Raw genomic sequence first — 18,820 nt, forward strand, 5'->3', positions numbered from 1 at the left:
TTGTTCATATCATCGACAAGATTTAAGTTACGCAGCATTGAACAGCACTCCATCACCACAGCGTCATCGTTCTGCTCCCGAGTAATCAGCGAGTCAGGAGAAATGATAGAGGTATTGCCCAAGTTGGATTTGATCCAGCCACTTCGAATAAGTGACGGGGGGATCGCAGCCCACGCCTCGTTTAGTAAACTCATGGCGTCAAGAAGGTTCGGGACGCGTCCGAGAGCGACACCTGCAGTACCCACTGGCTTCTTAGCTGCACGTTGTATCAGTCGATACTTCTCGTCGTTTGGCGTCTCAATGAAGTTCAATCGCTCTTGGAACAGCCCAATCTTGTAGCGTCGCTTGAAATCACGAACGACAGTAGCATGAGGGGGCTGGAACGCGTTCCCCTTGGCCAGGTGAGCATGCTGCTGACTCGAAAGATTCACTTCGCAGCCCCCACTGCTTGTACGCAACGGTAGAAACACTGTGGACACATTTTCTTGCTGGAATCCAGCAAGACGACCTCCTGGGTTCTCTGTTATGAGCAGCACAGGTTGTGTAGTGCGTTGACGGACTGCTGGGAGGAATACACGTCCACACCAATGCTGGAACGTGCGATCACTGCACCAAATGTCGCGCTGGCTATGGTAAGATGCACCTATTCCAGCAGCGCTGTTGACACCACCACGAAGAAGCTGCGGGTGTAACGCAGCTAAACAAGCAGGCACTTTCTCCTTCCCTACAACCAGCAACGGGATTTTATGTGTACCCGTTGCATTCACACACACTAATACCAATACACGTGCAGCTTTCCCCGGCGCTCCATTCCTCTCCACAGCATCAGCTATCATCCCCGTCGTCTCTTGACTGGTTCCTAAGTGTTCCGGCACCACATCCAGAGCTCTGGGCAGCATTTGATAAAACAGCCGAGCTTCACTCAGCGTATACACGAATTCGGGACCAAACTGCTTGATTTTGTCCCGGAGATTGGTCCATTCACGGGTCGTCTCGGCCCCCTCCTTCTTCATCTCCCCCGTAGAACTCTGCTGTGTCTCGTCACCGGGTGATGTAGAATTCCCTGTATGCAGTGAGGCTGGAGAGAGGCCGTATCGGTTACAGAAGCGGTAGTACCATCCGTTGGAAGCTTTAAAGTCCTCCTTCATCTTATGTCGCGTGGCCAATAATTTGGCTTTCGACTGGACGTGCGACACCAGCAGCGGCACTTTACGCGCCCGGACGCTACAGATCCAGCGAAACAATTCGTCTTCGAACGGTACATTCTTGGAGAAGCCGCCGCGCTGCCTCTTGTCGCGGAATCCACTGGAATCCGCACCTGCATCCGAGTAGCGCTTCTTGACCGATTGACTGACCTTCATGAGTTTACTGATGGCTGCGGGCGTCACACCATGCTGGCGAGCACACTCCGCTTTGGATAATTGGCTAGAAGGGTCCTCTAAACGTGCGATAATCTCCATACGCTCGCTATCTGTCAGCCGCTTGCCGCGGCCTTTGCCCACCATAGTCGACATGGAATGCGGTGGCAGTTGGGCCCGAACCCGGGTTTTGCGGGTTTGGGACGAGTGTAGCCATTGAGCAGAATGTAGCCATATGTTTTTTTGTCTTTTGAAACTCTTAGGTGCTGACGCTGCTAGCATTGCGTTTCTGGCCGATGGTGGAGGGTTTTACCTCTGTAGGTTGAGATGGGATGGATGCAGAAGGCTCGATGACGTAGATGCCACCGCCTAGACCACCGATGCTCACCATGTGCTCGGCCACAACGCGGCAGGGTAGATCCTTGACAGCTCCCTTGAACAACTTCTTGGACATCACCAACAGCACAGCTCGACCATCAGGACGTAGAATACGGAGTAGCTCTTTGAACACTTTCGGATACATCTGAACGTCGAAAATGGGACGCAATGAGGAAAACTTGCGTTAGATACGTAATTAAATATCACGGAACAGCGAGGTAGCTGTGTACCTTGTTGTTTTGGCGTTGGTTGCCACAGCGAACGCCAAACGGCATGTCGATCATCACTCGGTCGACACTGTGGCTGCGTAGAGGCAACCGTGTGCTGTCCCAGCGCGCAATATCCACGGGTCGTGGCCGAGTAACCGCGTTCTGACCTGCTTTGCCCGACGGAAGCTCATCCAGCTCGCCTCCAAGAGCATACACTCCGTCGTTCGTGAAATCAGCCGAACAGATTGGAAGAGTGCCGATTCCACACATTGAATCTAGTACTACATCACCATAGTTGTGCTTTGCGAGCTGTAGCATGAGGTAGGCAGTGCTAGGACGCAGCGTCGAAATGTAGTCGCTGTCTGCTAATGCACTGCGACTCTCGTTCGCCAGTCGATTGCGGAACTGAATCTTACGTGGGTCTGCCAGTGCAATGCCAGCGACCATGAACTTATAGAAGATGATCACCACCACCTCCGCGTCGAACTCTGTCAGGTTCACAGTCCAGCCGAACTTTTCCACCACTCTCGCACCAACTTCTCCCGCAACAACTTGCGAGTTGTACTTGTGTTTGCCATCGCGCACACATGAGCCTCGAAATTTGATCTCGTTGTCCTCTACTGGACGTACAGAGTGCTGTTTCCACAGCTTCACAGCCGAGTCCCAGTCAGCATTCTGCACCAATTGCTACATCAAATGTATCCGTCAGCTCAGAACCTCTTACTATCAGTTTTAAGCATGAACCCACCCCGATCTGCTTCACACCAGCGTCACTCTCCGTGTCGATATCATCGCTCTTAGCCAGCAACGCAAGTGTCGCCTGCACGGACTGTAGTTCCTGGACTTTTGCAGCCGACGACTTTGTCTGCAGGATGATCCTTCCCACAGCCGCTTGGCCCTGTAGCACCTGCATGTAAGGCGGTCGTGGGTTCTCCTGCACACTGCATATCTCCAGACTCTCCACCTGCAGTTTGGATCGGATCTCTTCCTCCACCAGGAACTCCAGTCCACGCAACACCAGCAGCAAATACGTTGACACTTCCGCCATCTTTGTCTACCACTCACGTGAAATTTGTTACAAATCGCAAGTGATTCGCCGTTACAAAAATATTGCAACTACATCTTCGAAAAAATCGCAATTAGAGCTTTAGCTCGTACCGGCGAGATGGACCCGTCCAAGCTGCCGCTGTTCGCGCGTGGGCGAAGTATGTTGAGCGAGGCGCTGTCTCCGACCACAAGACGTCGATTCGCCGGATTTTTAGAGCCCGGAACGCCGTCCGAGGAAGTCCAGAGTCAATCTCCGTTCTCCCTTTCTCAGACTTCAAACCCCGCGTCGCCCTTGAGGCGTACACCGTCAATACGGCGTCGATCGGCGCTGTCCGACGAAGATTTCGACGGTGACAAAGCGAAAGACAGGACTCTGGTGCGAATTCAGTGCAATTCACGACCTTTCCAGGTGCGATTGGCGCTGGAAAAGGGTCAGATCGTGGTGCACGGATTCGACCGCAGCGTTGACAAGGGAAAGATAGGACCGCCGGGAGATGTGGAGAAGTCAGGACTTGTCCAAGTTGGCGATGTCTTGGTGGGCGTGAACGGACAGATGAGGAGATTCTCGACGCTGGAGATGGCTCAGATGACGCTAGCGAGTGTGGAGATGCCGACGGTTTTGATGTTCCGACGCGTGCTGGTGACCAAGGGAACGCTCGGTGAATACACTGACAAGCACATTGCACGGTATTTAGTGCTGCAGGACAGTTTGTTGGTCAGCGTACGTGGCGTTCAGGAAGCGGCATTGCTGGTTCAAGCGTGCATTGAAGTTTTTGGGGAGAGTAAGTCGACCGTATCGCTAGAAGACTATATCGACCACGTCGAGCATGTGGTGCTGCCGTCGTTGGGTATTTTATCGACAAACACTGCGAGTGACAGGAAGCAGCAGTTTGAACAGATCAAACAGGTTATGGAGACGATTCATCAGCGTGTAGACGCTCGGAAGAAGAAGCAGGTGAAGGCGTGGAATGCAGCCAAGAGCTCGAACTACCGACGCATTGAAATCCTGGCTCGACAACGCGCTAGTATCAAGGAAAGACTCGAAAAGATGCGTGAAAACAAGAAAGAGCTACGGCCAGAGAACCACAGCTTATGGTCCGAGTACATTGAGCTGCGTCATCTCTTTACTCAGCTTAGCGAGAACGTCGAGAAGTCGAAACAAGAGCATTATTTACCGGACTTTGAAGGGTATTCGCTGCGGTTCGGAAGTGACGGGATCTACGTCGGTGTTGGAGATGTCTGGATCCCTTCTTTTCTCGCAAAATTTTCCATTGAGACGAGATCGACCGCTCCTCATTTGTCGCTCCATATCTCGACCTCATCAGCTCATGGCCTTAAAATCCGAGTCACAAATTTTACACTAGCGACAGAGGGACGGCTCCCGAGCTTCCATTGTGACGAGCTGAACGTAGAAGCTCAACTCGTCGCCGACATTCCCCTTGTATTCGACTCCATCTCCGGGTGGACGGTTCCTCCGGAAGAGCTGGGCGTCAAGCTCATGAGCTTCGTATATTACGAGAGAGAAACCAACAGTACCAAGCGCGGCAAAGACCACGATACGATCATGAAAATGTTCATCAACCGGATGCTTCCATCCGTGGTGGGAGGCGCAGCTCAGCGATTATTCTGTGTCGAGCTTGGGCCACTCCTCCAACGTCGTGAAGCTCAGGTTGTCTTGTCAGGAGACATCAAGATCAGTGGACGAAAGCTGTCGGTGTATGACGCAGCACTGAACAACGCCAACACCAAAGAAAAGCAGGAAAGAGATCGAGATTTATCGGAGACAGCGCGGGAGATCATGGCTATCTCGGACGACGAAGCTGAAGTTCTGTACCTTATCTTCAAGACGTTTATTGATACCCACAGCAATAACAAGACGCTGTTTGGTAAGGCAGAGACCCCCAGACTGTGTATCCGCAACCTGATCAGCTACTTCGAGCAGTTCCACCAGACTCCTCACTTGAAGGCACTCGTGAGTGAATTGTGGAGTCGGAGCATTCATCTGCTGTCTTCATCGTCAACTTCACCGTCACGTAGAGATCCAGACGCGTCGTCGTTCTCGTCGATTATGAATACTATTGAGCAGATCAAGGAATATCCCGTGGACGTGTCAATTTCGCTCGTGGATGTTACGTTCCGTCTTGATTTATGCGAAGGAGCCGCGACGTACTACATGGCGTTGCAGCGTATCATTCGCAGAAGTATGGACACAAGTTCGGTTGGGATATCAAATCTGGCAGAGCTGAGGGATGGGACGTATCTGCAAAATAAGCTGGCCCGACTGGATGCTCGATACGAGAGAGCGACCAAGTTGTTGTCCTATATCACAACCAACGTCGACGTGCTGGGTGTGATTTTCCGTGGTGTGCTCCCAAGTGGGTTCATGAGTCGGCTGTTCGTAGAAGCTAGAGAGTTTTCTGGCAAAGGCCCGTGTTCCGGATCCGTGGTGATCCCGCTCACTCACTTAACGGCGTTGTCCTCACGTGATGGCGTAGAAATAAACACTCACAGTGTGAACGAACCTCCACCGTCTGTGTTGACCAGAACACATGAGAATGGCACGTTGGTGCTGTCGAAATTTTTGCTTGACTCGCTTCGGGACAATGAGTCGGGAGGTGGAGTTGAGTTGCCTGGTGATCGTTTGAAAGTTGCAGTGAAGAATCCGTCAGTGCGTGTTTTGTTTGAGGTTCCGACGGACGTATCGCAGCTGGAACCTGGGCAAACGCTCACGCCGTTTTCAGTGTCGGTGGTCACTGATGACCCCACCCAACCCCCTAAGCTGAAAGTCGAGACAGGAGACTTTGGCAAGTGCCAATACACAGCTGACTGCTTGACGTTGAGCGGGACAGTGTGGCAGTTTTTGCAGCGTACACAGGAAATGACGGATAGTGTCGTTGAGTCCGAAGGAGTGGACAACCCGACCACCGCTTCTAATGGAGTTTCTACCACTAGCGACGAAGAGGAGAACAGCATCTGGGACGAGTATTTGGAGTCTCCTTACTTCAGTCTTCGGTTCCATTTCTTCACATCGTGTCAAGTAACACGAGACCATATCTTCTTGAGCGTTGGTAGCGCTTCACTTACAGAGCCCAAGGTGGCACAGCTCAAGCACCGTGTCTGTCTGGGCCAGTTGCTGCAAGATCTTGACATGCTAAGTGTCGTCGATTCGAACGCTTCTAGGAGGAAAGACGGCGCGAGGTTCCAGCATGCATTGCATCAACGAGCTGTCGATGCAGAGCGACACGGTCGGTCCTCTGTGTCCAGTTACTCGCAGAGACAGACGCTGTTCTCGCAGTCGAGTTTCGACGAATTTGACGGTACCAGCGAACCAGCTTCGATGTATGAAACGGAGATCGACACCGACACTCCTCGACGGAATTATTATGGCGAGGCGGTCAGCAGTGCAGTGCCCAATGGATCAACTGAAGACGGTAAACAGCTACCACCGCCCATCCAACCAAACGTTCGCTCCGTAGATCGTCCTAACAAGGCTAATTTCTTTTGAGAAGTTTACTTTTTATTTTTTTTGCGAGGCTGATACTTATAATTCGGGTAGCTTATCAAGATGAGTAACGCATTTCAAAATACTACGCACACGTTAATACTAGCGAAACCTCGGGCATCACTTCGCAGCTCCTCGTGCCCCAGTATTATATGTAGCACGTAAATTTCCATGTTAAAGTGACTGATAATTCATGCGCAACGGGACTCAAATACAATTTTTTTAAAGCAAGGAGAGCCAAGCAGACTACGTGAATTTTAACATCATCAGTCACCACTCACATTTTCAGCGTGGCACTGGGCCCTTCTGAGAAGTTCGGCGGCAAAAGTGTAGGTCGCGTGTCATCATTGCGTATCAGATGCGTAGACACGTTTCTACCAATCATATCTCCTCATCTCAATTCTACGCGCGATGATTGACGGAAAGTCTTTGTCATGCCAATTCTCTACCTCCCCCATTCATACTGGCATCTAACCAGCAAGACGCTCTTCCTTCCTCATGCACAGCCAGCGGCGGCCCGCGCCCGAGTCGACGTACGCGTCACAGGCAGCCCGATGGAAGCAGGGCTTCAAGACTCCGGCGCAGCAACAGCCAGCGCAGCTCCAGACAGACCTCGAGAACGCTCTCGTCTCTGAGCTCTGCTCTTCTGCCGGCTCTTCGTCTTTTCCGCCGCGTGAGGTGCTGCAAAAGCTGCTACGCTACCTGCATACATTGGACCATGACGTGCGTGATATATCTCTGTATTAATACGAATTTCACTCTCTGAGCGGACACTGATTCTTTTATTGCAGTACATCTGTGAGCTGCTGGACGACAAGTTCGAGAGTCCATTGTGGCAGGTCAAGGCCAAGGCGCTGTCCGTACTCAACGCTCTGCTGAGTAGTGGAGAGGCAGAGTTCTACAAGCAATACTACAGTGGACGTCTGGACTTGCTGGAGGACCTGCGCAATGCCAGGAAGGACATGTTGCGCAAGCGTGCTGACAAAGTGTACGCGTTGCTGAAGGACTACGTGCCACCGGATGAGGAGACTCCATTAGAACTGATGCGAAGGATGCAGGAGGAAGAAGCTGAAGAGACTGAGGCTAGAGCCTCGCCAGAGATGAATATTTTGATGCACACGTCGCCCGTTGTAGCGTCCCAGCAGACGCCGCACGACTTGATGATGGACATGAACGACTCTCCACGCAGTAGCAGCGCGCCGCTCCCTAGTCCAGCAGCTCCCGACGGATCAGCATTCAACTTGTTAGCGCAGCAAACGCAACAGGACTACGCTCCAGCCCAGAGAGCAGCTGAGCCGATGACGCCTCCGGTCAGCAACTCAGGCTTTGGCTTCCTCTCTGCTAATGGCGGAGAAATGGACACATCACCGCAACTGACGATGCCAGCTCAGCCGACAGGTGGGTCAGCGTTCAGCTTTATCCCTCAGAATGCCAACCCAGAGCCCAGCGCACCGCCTCTGTCATCAGACTCGTCTAGTTTCGGCTTCATGAACCAGAACCCAACGGCAAACAGCATCCAAGCGATTGAACATGGCATTCCATCGTCGTTAACTGCTGAAACTTCGTCAGCTTTCCGGTTCATGGGCGGTCAACAGCCTCAGAAACAAAGCACAACGACAGCTGCTGCTCCGACCCAGCCAGCACGGGCAAGTGTGCTTCAACGTCGTCACACTGTGTTTGATACACTGCCGGAGCCGACGATGCTGCAGCCTACGCAGATGATTGAGCCGGAGAAAGAAGAGAAAGTAGAAGAACTGGAGATATCAGACCCGATCCACGATGCTTTTGAAGGATTGGACGCGAATGATGGCACCCAAGCATTGGAGTCTTTTGATGCATACAAACCGTCATCTGACGCAGTGCATGGAGGGTATGAAGACGCTTCAGAACTTACACAACCTACGGAGCCGCTGCGTGAAGTGATACTGGAAATTGATGTGCCCCCAGGACCCATGGGTGTCATGCTGGACCGGACAATTACCGACATGACTGTGATTGAACGCTTCGTGCCTTTGCCGACTGGTGGACGTGGATATCTCGAGCTACATCCAGCTATTTGTCCTGGCTGCGCTTTGATTAGTATTAACTCCATCTACGTGGAGAACAAGGGGCTAGTGGAGGTGGGCCCCATCTTAGGATCTCTAACCAACGCACCCAAGTTACTGCGGTTCAAGAAGCTGATGACACAAGGCCGGACTGCGAACCCCTCGACGCTTCAAGTGCCATACATCCCTCCTCCTTTGGAAGAAGAGGAAGACAGTGCTACAGAAGAGAAGAGCACGGGGGAGGATCAAGTCCAACCCGAATCGGAAGATATTTACACACCCGGAAGCTCCAGTGGCGAGGCGTTCATGACTCGTTTGAACGGATATAGCAGCAGCTTGGTTGAAATAGAGGCCAAGCTGAAAGAAATCATCCGTCGCGAGCACGGCGGACAGCCCGTTGCGGACCGGCGCAACCAACTTGCACAACTTCACGGCACAGTGGAGAAAATCCAGACACAAGGCATCGACTCGGTCATTTTCGAAGATCACCGCCCGCCAAACTACGAGGAAGTCAAGCAGTTCCGCTCGACTCTCGTGCGTAGAGCTGACGATCTGGCTCGACTCATCCAGAGTACTGCGAGTTCAGACCCTACTCCTTTGTACAGCAGCGTGGCAGCGTCTGACGAGGAGAAACACCCCGTCTCAGCGTTTGCGTTTGTTGGAGGAGACTCGAATAGCACAGTGAATGACCCGCCATTGGGAATCTCCCAGCTACAAGACGACTCGGGTTTTCAGTTTCTGAACGCCAATGCGAACCCACAAGTGGCGGATGTTCATGGTGGGAACGTTCTGGTACCGTTAGCACCGGTACAGGCTGACAACTCGTATGGCTTCAGTTTCCTTCGTGACAATGCACAACAGCCTGCAGCTGCTGCCCCAATCATCGTCAGGCAGTCGTCAGATAGCGCAGCACCGGCAGTGGAGATGGCTACAAACGTGTTTGCAGGACTGAGCTTAAAGGAGAGTACCGGTACCCCGCAACAGCCAATGTTTGCTGGCCTCAGGGTGAAGGATGACACGCAGCAGCAGCCGCCTAGACCGCCACCTGCACTATACGACACATTAACGAAGAGCAGTCATGGTCGACCAATGGGTCTCAGCGATCTGGAGGCCTCGTTGCGGTCGACGGCATCAGGTCGGCCACCAATGGCATCTCAGTCGACCGATCAAGCCCCGACAATTACTGAGTCCACCCGGTCATCGTTCGGGTTTATGTCCACTATCAACGCGGCGGAGTTCGACAATAGCGCGACGAGTACGCAGCCGACGTCACCTACCGCATTTGGCTTTATGCGGGGCAGCAATTCGTCGTCCACGACACCGACTGTGGCCTCGTCGTCTGTTTCGCAGTCGCAGTCCCAGCGCAGCGTGCTGCTGGAACCCGAACCATCCATGTTCTCTTTCATCTCGAACTGACCGGGAGTAGTAAGACAAGAAAGATAAACAGTGCCTGTAGTGAAGAAATGCAAGTGAGCGTTTAGAGTGTGCGGTGTACATGTATACATGAAATGGCTACACTTGTATACGTGAAATGGCTAACAGCTACTTCGTATTAAATACACGTACTTGAGTAAGTTTACCGAAACAAAATGAATATGATTGGACAAAATAAAAATTGTCTTTTTGTCTAATCAATAGCGCTCAAGGTTTTTGATCCCAAACAAACCCGCGCCCAATCGTCCCCATAGTCGTCATGGAGTCGGCGGAGCGCACGTTCAAGGGTCTGTCGGACGCCAAGACGCGCGTGGACCAGGCTACACAGGAAGACGCGTCATTTCCCGATTTGGCCGACCAGCTGAACGCTCAGTCCGAGCCGCAGAACTATTTCTTCGAGCCGTACGCGTCACAATGGACCCCACAGGTGGCCAAGAAGGGCTCCGTGATCCCTCTGCCGGGTGTGGTGGCCGCCGCTCTGGACGATACGAAGACACTGTCGCTGTCCGGCCTGCTGCCGGAGATCCGCTCGGCCTGGACGTCCGTGGACAACCGCCTCTTCCTTTGGAGCTACGCGCAGCGCGGCCGCTTCGCCGCCAAGGAGTTTGACCAGGCCATCGTGGCCGTGGGGCTCGTGGCCCGGCCAGCCACCGGAGTGTTTACCCCCAAGGTCCGCCACGTGCTCGTGGTGGCCACTACCGTGGAAGTGGTGCTTCTGGCCGTCGTGGCCCGACGATAACCAGCCCGAGTCCATGAGCTTCAAGCTGCAGAGTACAAAGCTCAGTGTCAGTACGGACAAGTGTGTGGTCCGCAAGGTTGCGACTACGCGCAGTGGCCGTATCTTCTTCGGAGGCTCGGACGGCGCACTGTATGAGTTCCTATACGCACCGGAGCAGAAGGCCGCGGCCGACCGCAACTCGCTGCTCGGATCGGCGCTGACGAATGTCCCCGGAGTTGGATCGTGGGATTGCTGCAGGAAAGTGATCCACACGTTCAGCTACGCGCAGTATCTGCCTCGATTCCTGGCCGGCCTGGCCAGTGCGCCTGGCAAAGTGGTGGACATGTGTGTGGACCACTCGCGACACATTCTCTACGTGCTGCACGACGACGCCCAAGTGAGCGTGTTTGACCTTGGGGCCAATGGAGACGAGATCAAGGCCGTCTGCGCCGTGAACCTGCTGGCCGACGGGGCCAAGTACGCGCGTGAGAACCGCCGGACGCGCGTTTCCTGTCCAGATGAGAGACTGTTCCAACCGGCCGTGGCCGGATCGCCCAATCCTTTGAAGATTGTCGCATTGTCTTCAGTGGCGCCGGATGAGTCCAAGGTGGTGACGCTGGTGGCCGTCACGTCCAACGGTATCCGCTTCTACTTGACAGCTTTTTCTCGACGATACACGTACTCAGGAGCTGGCAATTACGGCCGAGCCAAACGTCCATCGAGACTTGAGATTCTCCACATCCGTCTGCCTCCTCCGGCGATCTCACTGCGCGATGCACCGCCCTATCACGCCAAGGAAGGAATGCAGCCAGGTTACGCGCCGGGCAAGAGCCCAAGCGCAGTACATGTCGCGTTCCATCGAAAGGGTGTCTTCTTGTGCATTGAAGGACGACGAGACCAGCAGGACCAACTTGTGGGCGTTGCACACGACCCTATTAGCACCACAGCACTACCGCTACAGACAGGCTTAGCAGCTAGGAAGCCTACGATCCGCGAAGCTGTCTCCTTAGACACCTGCATCGGAAAGGTGGTAGATATTCAAGAACTGGATCCGTATTCGAGCGAAGGCCCCGAGAGTTCGTGGATAGCGCAGGCTGAGGCAATCGCAGCTGCTAATGCCAGTACAAAGGGCGCTAGTAGTGGTAGCAAGCGTTCATTCGACGAAATGAGTACTGGAATCCCTGCTGGAAGTGCGTCAGAGAACGCGCCTGTCGTCGGAGAGATGGCGCTCATGTACTCGCAACCTTCGCGACACTTTTTGTGTCTGACGAACGCTGGTATACAGGTGTTTAAGAAGATCCGGCCTCTAGACCAGCTTCACCGTGTGTTGTTGCTGTCCCGTGGCCATGAACAGATGGCAGTGTTGGCGCCATTTGTTCGTTGCTTCGGTGAGATTCAGGTGGTGTGTATGCTCATCGCCCTGGCCTGTGGAGTTCCCACTGATCCTCTAGTAAGCGAGACGTCCACGGCCGCTTCGTTGGTCGCGCCGCGTCCTGGCGGTTTGGCCCGTATGAAGAGTGATGATTATATCTACACGGCCGCTGTGCAGGGTATCTTCGAGATCGCTCAAGGCCCTCCTGACAACGTGGCCGTGGAGCCTACTTCCTCTACTTCCAACGGGACTTCAACGTCTTCGAGCACGCGTATCGTGCTGACTACGGAGTTCGGCATGTCGTACCAGCACGATGGCCTGGTCGCGTTCGCGTGTCGTGTGCTGCGTCCGCTCTGGACTTCCAAGACACTCGGCCGACGTGTGGTGTCCCGTGCCGTCAACTCAAAGCCGTCGGCTAAGTCTCCTGGATTTGCGACGAGCTTCGAGAATGTTCATTCTACGGAAAAACTGGACGAGATCCGCGAGATTCTCTTCCAGCTACGTCAATTGATGGAGAGCGCTGGCCCCTTCGCCGTGTCCATTAGTGGTGGCGCGGCACTAGAGAACAACCCGAGCTTGGACGGCGTGTTAGGTGAGAGTACGGAGGCCGGTCTCTCTCGTGTGTCGGAGCTCGTGATGCGGCACCAAAAATCACTGAGTGAAGATCAACTTAAACGTGAGACGCGGTTCAAGGCCGAGCAGCGATCTCTGTACTATCTGTACCAGCTGGTGCTGCGTAGTATTGAGGCCATCTCGTTGCTGCGGATTGCTCAGGAGTACAAGGTCTCCTTGGAGGAACCTCTAGCCCGTCTCAGCTTCAGCGACTTGGTGACAACGACGGACGGCGCGCTAGCCGCCAAGACCATGACGAAGGCTCTGATGCGTGGCCGGAACGAGAACAACCAGTTTCTGATCAAGCAGCTGCGCGAACAGTGCCCCACGTTCTTCTCCGTGTCGGATCTGTGGCATTATCAAGGATACCGGAGCTTGTCGAACGCCAAACTCAGCGGCTCTCCTGTTGCACGTAAGAATTTCTTGAAGGAATCTCTGGGTCAGTTCTTGAACTCGTGCCACATGTGGGATACCGAGGACTGTCTGGATGTCCTCCAGGGCATCTGTGAAGACTACACGCTGCTCAACTACTACGAAGGCGTCGTGAAGCTCTCTCTGGCCTGCGCTAAGCACTTCCACGACGCAGCAGCGTCGGATCTCAGCGGTGTTAAACAGACCTGGAAGAGACGATGCTTTGGCTGCATCTTGCTGGCTCTACACAAACTTCTGGGCGGAGAGACAGCGAGCGCGAGTCCTCAAGCTGTTGAGGAGATGGTGACTCTGGACGATGAGACGAAGAACAAGTGCGTGGAAGAACTCTTCCACTTTGCGTTGGCTTCGGAAGACGACAGCTTCCACAACTTGCTGTACACGTGGCTCTATGAACGTGGCCACTCTCATCTGCTGACGTCTATCCGCTCTCCGTACATTGAAGTGTTTTTGAAGGAGAAAGACCAAGATCTGCTCGTCAAGCTCTACATGGATCAGCACAAGTATCTCGTGGCGGCCAAAGTGTGGTGGGCACGTGCACACGAGGACTCTATGGATGACGAGTACGCGTCGTCGTCGGCTCTTGTGGTGGCGAGCAACCCGGATATTACCAAGCGGCAGTACTACGTGTCCAAGGCGCTGAGTTGTCTCAAGAGTCTGGAAGACGTGGGCGAGGCGTCAGAGGCCATTAAAGAAGTACGCGACGTGCTGGATGTGCTGCAGCTGCAGGTTCGTGTCCTCAAGGCGCTGGAGCAGCAGGTTGTCGAGCTGGAAGTGTCTCGCTCTTCAGATGAACAGCTACGACAACGCAAGACAGACTTGCAGCTGCTGACGTTCAAGCTGTTCGACGCCTCCACCCTGTACAACCGGTTCGCGTCCAAGTACGACATGTGGACCGAGTGTCTGCACATTATCCACGTGTGCAAGTCGGAAGAAGCGGACGTGATTGCGACTCTGTGGCGGAAGATCGTCTTCAGTCTCTTGCCTCAATCCTCCAACAACGCAGCGTTCAATGCGTGGCGATTGGATCAATGCGAGAAGGCTGGCTTGCTGGCCACCTCGAGCGGGACTGGAGGCGGTTCCTCGTTCGAGAGCGGCAACTGGATTGGCCAGATGCAGTGCAAGTTCTTGAGACTGGGCAAATCGCTGTACTTGGAAGGCGACGACCGACACGGCGGCTCGACTGGTGTGGGAGAGTTTGTCTTCCCTGTGGGCTTCCTGGCCGACGTGCTCGAGTGGATCTCTCTGTGGTATATTCGATCATCGGGTATGGGCGCGTTCGCTGGAAGTGTCGCGTCGGCTGCTGCGATTGACGCTACGACGTTCAATTGGGTGCTCAAGCTCTTCCTGGACGTCGGTGTGCCCCACCGAGTACTGCTCAGCTACTACGAACAGCTCTATCGTGAACAACCGGAACGCCTTTACCGGGAAGGCTGGACGCTGCACTTGCTACAGTCGATGCTGGCCATTATTACTATCTGGAAGAAACACGCCATCTCTCCTCGTGCCGGGAAGGACCAACTCGCAGAGTTCGCGGCCTGTTGCCCGAACTTAGTCGACCTCTGCGATGGATTTATCACGGATCTACGCGCCACATCACAGAGTACGTACACTGTCTTCGTAAGTTTTTTTTTATTCTAGGCTGACGGTATTTTATTTTTATTTTTTAGATGGAAACGGAGAGGCATCGACGTTGCTGGAGCAATTCCGTCGGGTGAAGAGCGAACTGTTGAACTTCCGAACCCTCATGTAGGAAACTCGAATCTAAAGACCAGACACGATAAAACAAAACACCCAAGATGTGTGACGTAGGACACCACGACCAAGGTGAACGAATAAATTACACGTTTTGTCTCCATGCTATTCAGTGTATTTTACGGCACAACTCGATATCTTACGAGAATTTCTGCAGGGATAAGGCAATGCGTACCGACCCCGCAGCTACAAAGTCTCGACTGTGTGGTGACGAGCTGCCGTCGTGCTCGCTGCTTACGCTGTTGCTGCGGTGTTTCTTGCCGACTCCGACAGATAAAGCCGAGTGTTTGACCATCGTCCCAAGGCCCTTAATGGGACGGTAAACTACGCCAGCGACGCCAGTGCCGACGCCTTTAGCGAAGCCTTCAAGTCCGTTCTCTCGAGCTCCTTTGATCGGGTCTTTGAACACTCCAGTGATACCGCGATAGATTCCCTTCGTGACACCTTCAGCGCCTGCCACCATGTGCTCACTGAAGTTGGTAGCCCAGTCTCGAGGCATAATGGCAGGATACCAATCTTCATAGGGACCATCCGAGTCCCCAGCGTCAGGTAGAGACGAGAGCTGCTCAGCGCTAATAGCGAAGGCTCCCATGGGTCGATCTGCGTTGACTTTGTTGTAGTCGTACAACTCGATCTCCAGAGGAGAAGTACCGTCCCACGAGAGCAAAAGTTGCTGGTTCCATTGAGGATTGACACTGTTGTCCACGCGTTTACTACTGATACTTTGTTCACCTAAGCGGAAGGTGACGTACGGGTCTGATTTGCCACTGATGTTCATGCCAGCAAGCTCCTTGGCTTCTTTGAGGTCAATCACTACCACTCCAGTGTACTCGACCATTCCTTGGGTTGTAGCTGTAGATTTGGTGGGACTACGTCTGGAGGGAGACTTGGGAGGGGAATTGGCCACACCTCCAGAGAACAGTTTCTCTTCATATTTGGCTCGGATGAAGAGTTCGCGCTCAGCTCGTGGCGTCTGTGCTTCGGGTTTCTTGGGCGTTAGGTCGTTGAGTTTAAGTTGTAGAGGGAGAGTACGTTCGAGTAGTTTGTTGAGTTTAACGTTGCCACCTTTGTCCATTGCGTCGACCTGTTCATCTGTCCACTTGTCGAGCATGACGCTGAGTACGAATGACACGTGAACACCCAGAGATCGATGAACGCCTGCGCATTGAGTGCAGATGAAGCCTCCATGTGTCACTGTGGCCCATCTGATGCGAAAGTATCAGTTAAAAACTCCAAGGAATCGGGAACGAGGAGCCTCGAAACGTACTTCGGCGTGGCAGCACCGCAGTCCGCGCACTGATCATTCTCGGGTCGTCGAAGCACAGCGAACAGTCGAGACTTGATCGCTTCTTGCTGCGCGTCGGAGCTCCCGGGGGAAGCCATTCTTGATCCTTTCACAAAGATTTCGTTCTCAGAGCAGAGACAAGACTGAAGGGGTCATCGTATTTTGTTACCTGGCTCCTAAATGTGTAATCCTACCGTAGTAGGTGACCAACAGCTTACGCTACTGGCACGACACGCTGTTGCTGCAGCCGTCGCGCTTAGTGTTAATTCAGAATCCGTTTCTTTTCTATTTGTTGTTAATGGCGTCGATCTGAATTGCGAGGAGACACATTCGCTCAAAGTCTTGATAAGTCACCTGATAACACCATTTAGCTTAGCGTGCCTTTGTTTAATAGACATAAGCCACCGGAAAGCGACGCACCCGTCCGTCGCCGTCACGATCCGCTTCATGGAAAGCACGTAGCATCGTTTCGTGGTTCGTGAGAGGCAGCGCAATCTCGCACGCCTAGCAGAAAACACAGTGAGCAGATCGCTTTTTACTAAAGAAAATAATTGTAAGCCGACCTGCTGGAAGCTGCGTAGCGAGATGAATCCTTCGGCTCTCAAGTCGAGCGCCTTAAAGAGTCTCCTGACGTCCTCCAGCAAGTCCGTTCTGGCCACTCTCGTCTTCATCACCGACACAAACTCGCTCTGCGTGACGCGGAGCTCGTGACTCGGAGCCTCGCATCCTCGGAACATTTGCGTCAGCAGCAGCTTCATATTTTGCATTTAGTTCTTTACGCTCGATACTTGCACCAAATTGTTTCCCACTTTAGACGGCCGGACGCCAAGCGCTGCTGCCACGCCACACTTGAGATCGTGCTCCGCCAAGAATCCTAGATATTGACAAATAGAGAACTAGAAGTAGTAAATATGCAACCAAACCAAACCACAACTGCGACTGCGGCGTACGGTCTTTCACCTTTGTCATCGCGATCAGCCCAAGCGAAGCACTTGGACAAGAATACCTCGCTCTGCATACCGGTATCAGTTGAAGGTGTGGGAATATGTGATTATTATTTTTAATATTAGATTACACTTTTTAGTCTAATTTTATCTTTTTACTTGTTTTTTATGAAACTAATACCGCTATGTTCTCAGGATATTAATCCAGAGTTGTTATGGCAATCTGACTGGAGGTCAAATTTTTAAATGATAGCACACGGAAACATAATATTATATCACAATATACTGCAATCATTACAAGACGAAATGCTATGTCGCGTGTGCCTCAATACACCTCAATACACATTAAAAGAGTGTTGGTCCATACTTGCTCCCAGGCACTCATCTGTCACTATTCTAGTTTCGTTTTCTTCCCTTCCCCCAAGCTCCCACGAAACTAACAAGAAAGAAGTGGAAGGGATGCTTCGGCGTAGTCAACAGCTTCAAGTCCAAAAGGATCACGCTCGCAAGTGCACGACAGTTGACGAGCTGCGCATTATTGCGACCAATCCGATTGAGGACCCAGGTTGAGCCATCATGCGCCTTTATGGCAAAGCACCATTTGCACGAGGAGTGCACCTAACGGTGTTCGATGGGATGCTTCGGCGTATTCAACAGCTTCAAGTCTAAGAGGATCACGCTCGCAAGTGCACGACAGCTGACGAGCTACGCGTTATTGCGACCAATCCGATTGAGGACCCAGGTTGAGCCATCATGCGCCTTTATGGCAAAGCACCATTTGCACGAGGAGTGCACCTAACGGTGTTCGATGACTGCAGCAGAGATGAGTTTGTGCAATCTAGCAAAGGACTTCAAGGTTTGATGCATGCTGACCAGCAAAGCTTGAGTGACGGTGTGGGGCGCTGATGTGACCGATTCCAAGTTTGTGGTTGGTTCGAAGCTTTGCCTTCGTGACGTTCGTGACATCTGCTTCTGGAACGAAATCTTGGTTGGTGTCTGCCACAACGAGGATATTGACCGCCTGCAGGACTAAGAGACCAACGTTTGGAAGGCAATGAGGACAAGCATTTGCATCGCTCCACTTGCTAGTGGTCTGCAAACTGAGCTATGCCGGTAAGTGACGTTTATTGTTATCACGTGCACACCAAAGGTTATAACGATGCTAATAGCAAGTCGATAGAGGTAAGCACGCAAATGAAACGAAGTAAGAACAGCCAGCCGCCGGTTGATATTCATTTCATCGAAATCCCAAACTGACTACGAAACGTCTGAAATGGCGGCTTAGTAGAGTCATAAAAAAATTCAGTTATATGCTAGGATAATTATCTTGCGCTGCCTCAAGGCTTTCCAGGCGTTGCGTTTCCGCCATTGCAGCAGAATTGGGAGTATAATATTTTAACTTCTCGAGTGATAACGGTTCCATCATATAGAGCTGGCGGAGAGATGTCACTCTTGTTGTTGCAACATAAAATGAGGATCGCTGTGGGGAACGTCGGGTACAATGCTTAACGCCAAAAATCCATGTAGTATCAAATGTTGAAATCGTAACGCCATCATGCTTATAATCGTGCACACGCTTCAAGGTTTCAACTACTTGAATAACAAAGCAATGCGTGACACGTTTGGAATCGAAGGCAGCACAGATATAAACACCATTTTCCAGCGTTAGGGCTACTAGTTGTGACCCAGCGACGTGGCCATTCACCCCAGACATTATACTCTTATCGAGAAT

The 18,820-nt window shown here is 52.6% G+C and overlaps 6 protein-coding genes across 6 annotated transcripts; 3 read left to right on the top strand and 3 right to left on the bottom strand.

The window, feature by feature from the left end:
- Positions 1-1,617: 1,617 nt before the first annotated feature.
- On the bottom strand, positions 1,618-3,022 carry PITG_07100 (uncharacterized protein; the record flags this gene model as incomplete). The annotated part of the gene is made up of 3 exons (XM_002905018.1): positions 1,618-1,881; positions 1,967-2,632; positions 2,694-3,022. The coding sequence occupies 3 exons, from the start codon at positions 2,991-2,993 to the stop codon at positions 1,618-1,620; spliced, it is 1,230 nt and encodes a 409-aa protein (XP_002905064.1).
- An 88-nt stretch (positions 3,023-3,110) lies between these two features.
- PITG_07101 (uncharacterized protein) lies at positions 3,111-6,497 on the top strand (the record flags this gene model as incomplete). The annotated part of the gene is made up of 1 exon (XM_002905019.1): positions 3,111-6,497. One exon carries the CDS (start codon positions 3,111-3,113, stop codon positions 6,495-6,497), a length of 3,387 nt encoding a protein of 1,128 aa, XP_002905065.1.
- Positions 6,498-6,749: 252 nt separating this feature from the next.
- PITG_07102 (uncharacterized protein) lies at positions 6,750-9,955 on the top strand (the record flags this gene model as incomplete). The annotated part of the gene is made up of 2 exons (XM_002905020.1): positions 6,750-7,217; positions 7,286-9,955. 2 exons carry the CDS (start codon positions 6,993-6,995, stop codon positions 9,953-9,955), a joined length of 2,895 nt encoding a protein of 964 aa, XP_002905066.1.
- Positions 9,956-10,232: 277 nt separating this feature from the next.
- On the top strand, positions 10,233-14,857 carry PITG_07103 (nuclear pore complex protein Nup155; the record flags this gene model as incomplete). Its single annotated transcript, XM_002905021.1, has 3 exons — positions 10,233-10,694; positions 10,738-14,707; positions 14,775-14,857. The coding sequence occupies 3 exons, from the start codon at positions 10,233-10,235 to the stop codon at positions 14,855-14,857; spliced, it is 4,515 nt and encodes a 1,504-aa protein (XP_002905067.1).
- Positions 14,858-14,998: 141 nt separating this feature from the next.
- PITG_07104 (ADP-ribosylation factor GTPase-activating protein, putative) lies at positions 14,999-16,242 on the bottom strand (the record flags this gene model as incomplete). The annotated part of the gene is made up of 2 exons (XM_002905022.1): positions 14,999-16,064; positions 16,127-16,242. 2 exons carry the CDS (start codon positions 16,240-16,242, stop codon positions 14,999-15,001), a joined length of 1,182 nt encoding a protein of 393 aa, XP_002905068.1.
- A 164-nt stretch (positions 16,243-16,406) lies between these two features.
- On the bottom strand, positions 16,407-17,161 carry PITG_07105 (uncharacterized protein; the record flags this gene model as incomplete). Its single annotated transcript, XM_002905023.1, has 5 exons — positions 16,407-16,498; positions 16,565-16,648; positions 16,708-16,896; positions 16,954-17,018; positions 17,105-17,161. The coding sequence occupies 3 exons, from the start codon at positions 16,879-16,881 to the stop codon at positions 16,430-16,432; spliced, it is 327 nt and encodes a 108-aa protein (XP_002905069.1).
- Positions 17,162-18,820: the final 1,659 nt, after the last annotated feature.

This window comes from Phytophthora infestans, genomic scaffold (genome assembly GCF_000142945.1).
Source record: "Phytophthora infestans T30-4 supercont1.10 genomic scaffold, whole genome shotgun sequence".
Lineage (NCBI taxonomy): Eukaryota > Oomycota > Peronosporomycetes > Peronosporales > Peronosporaceae > Phytophthora > Phytophthora infestans.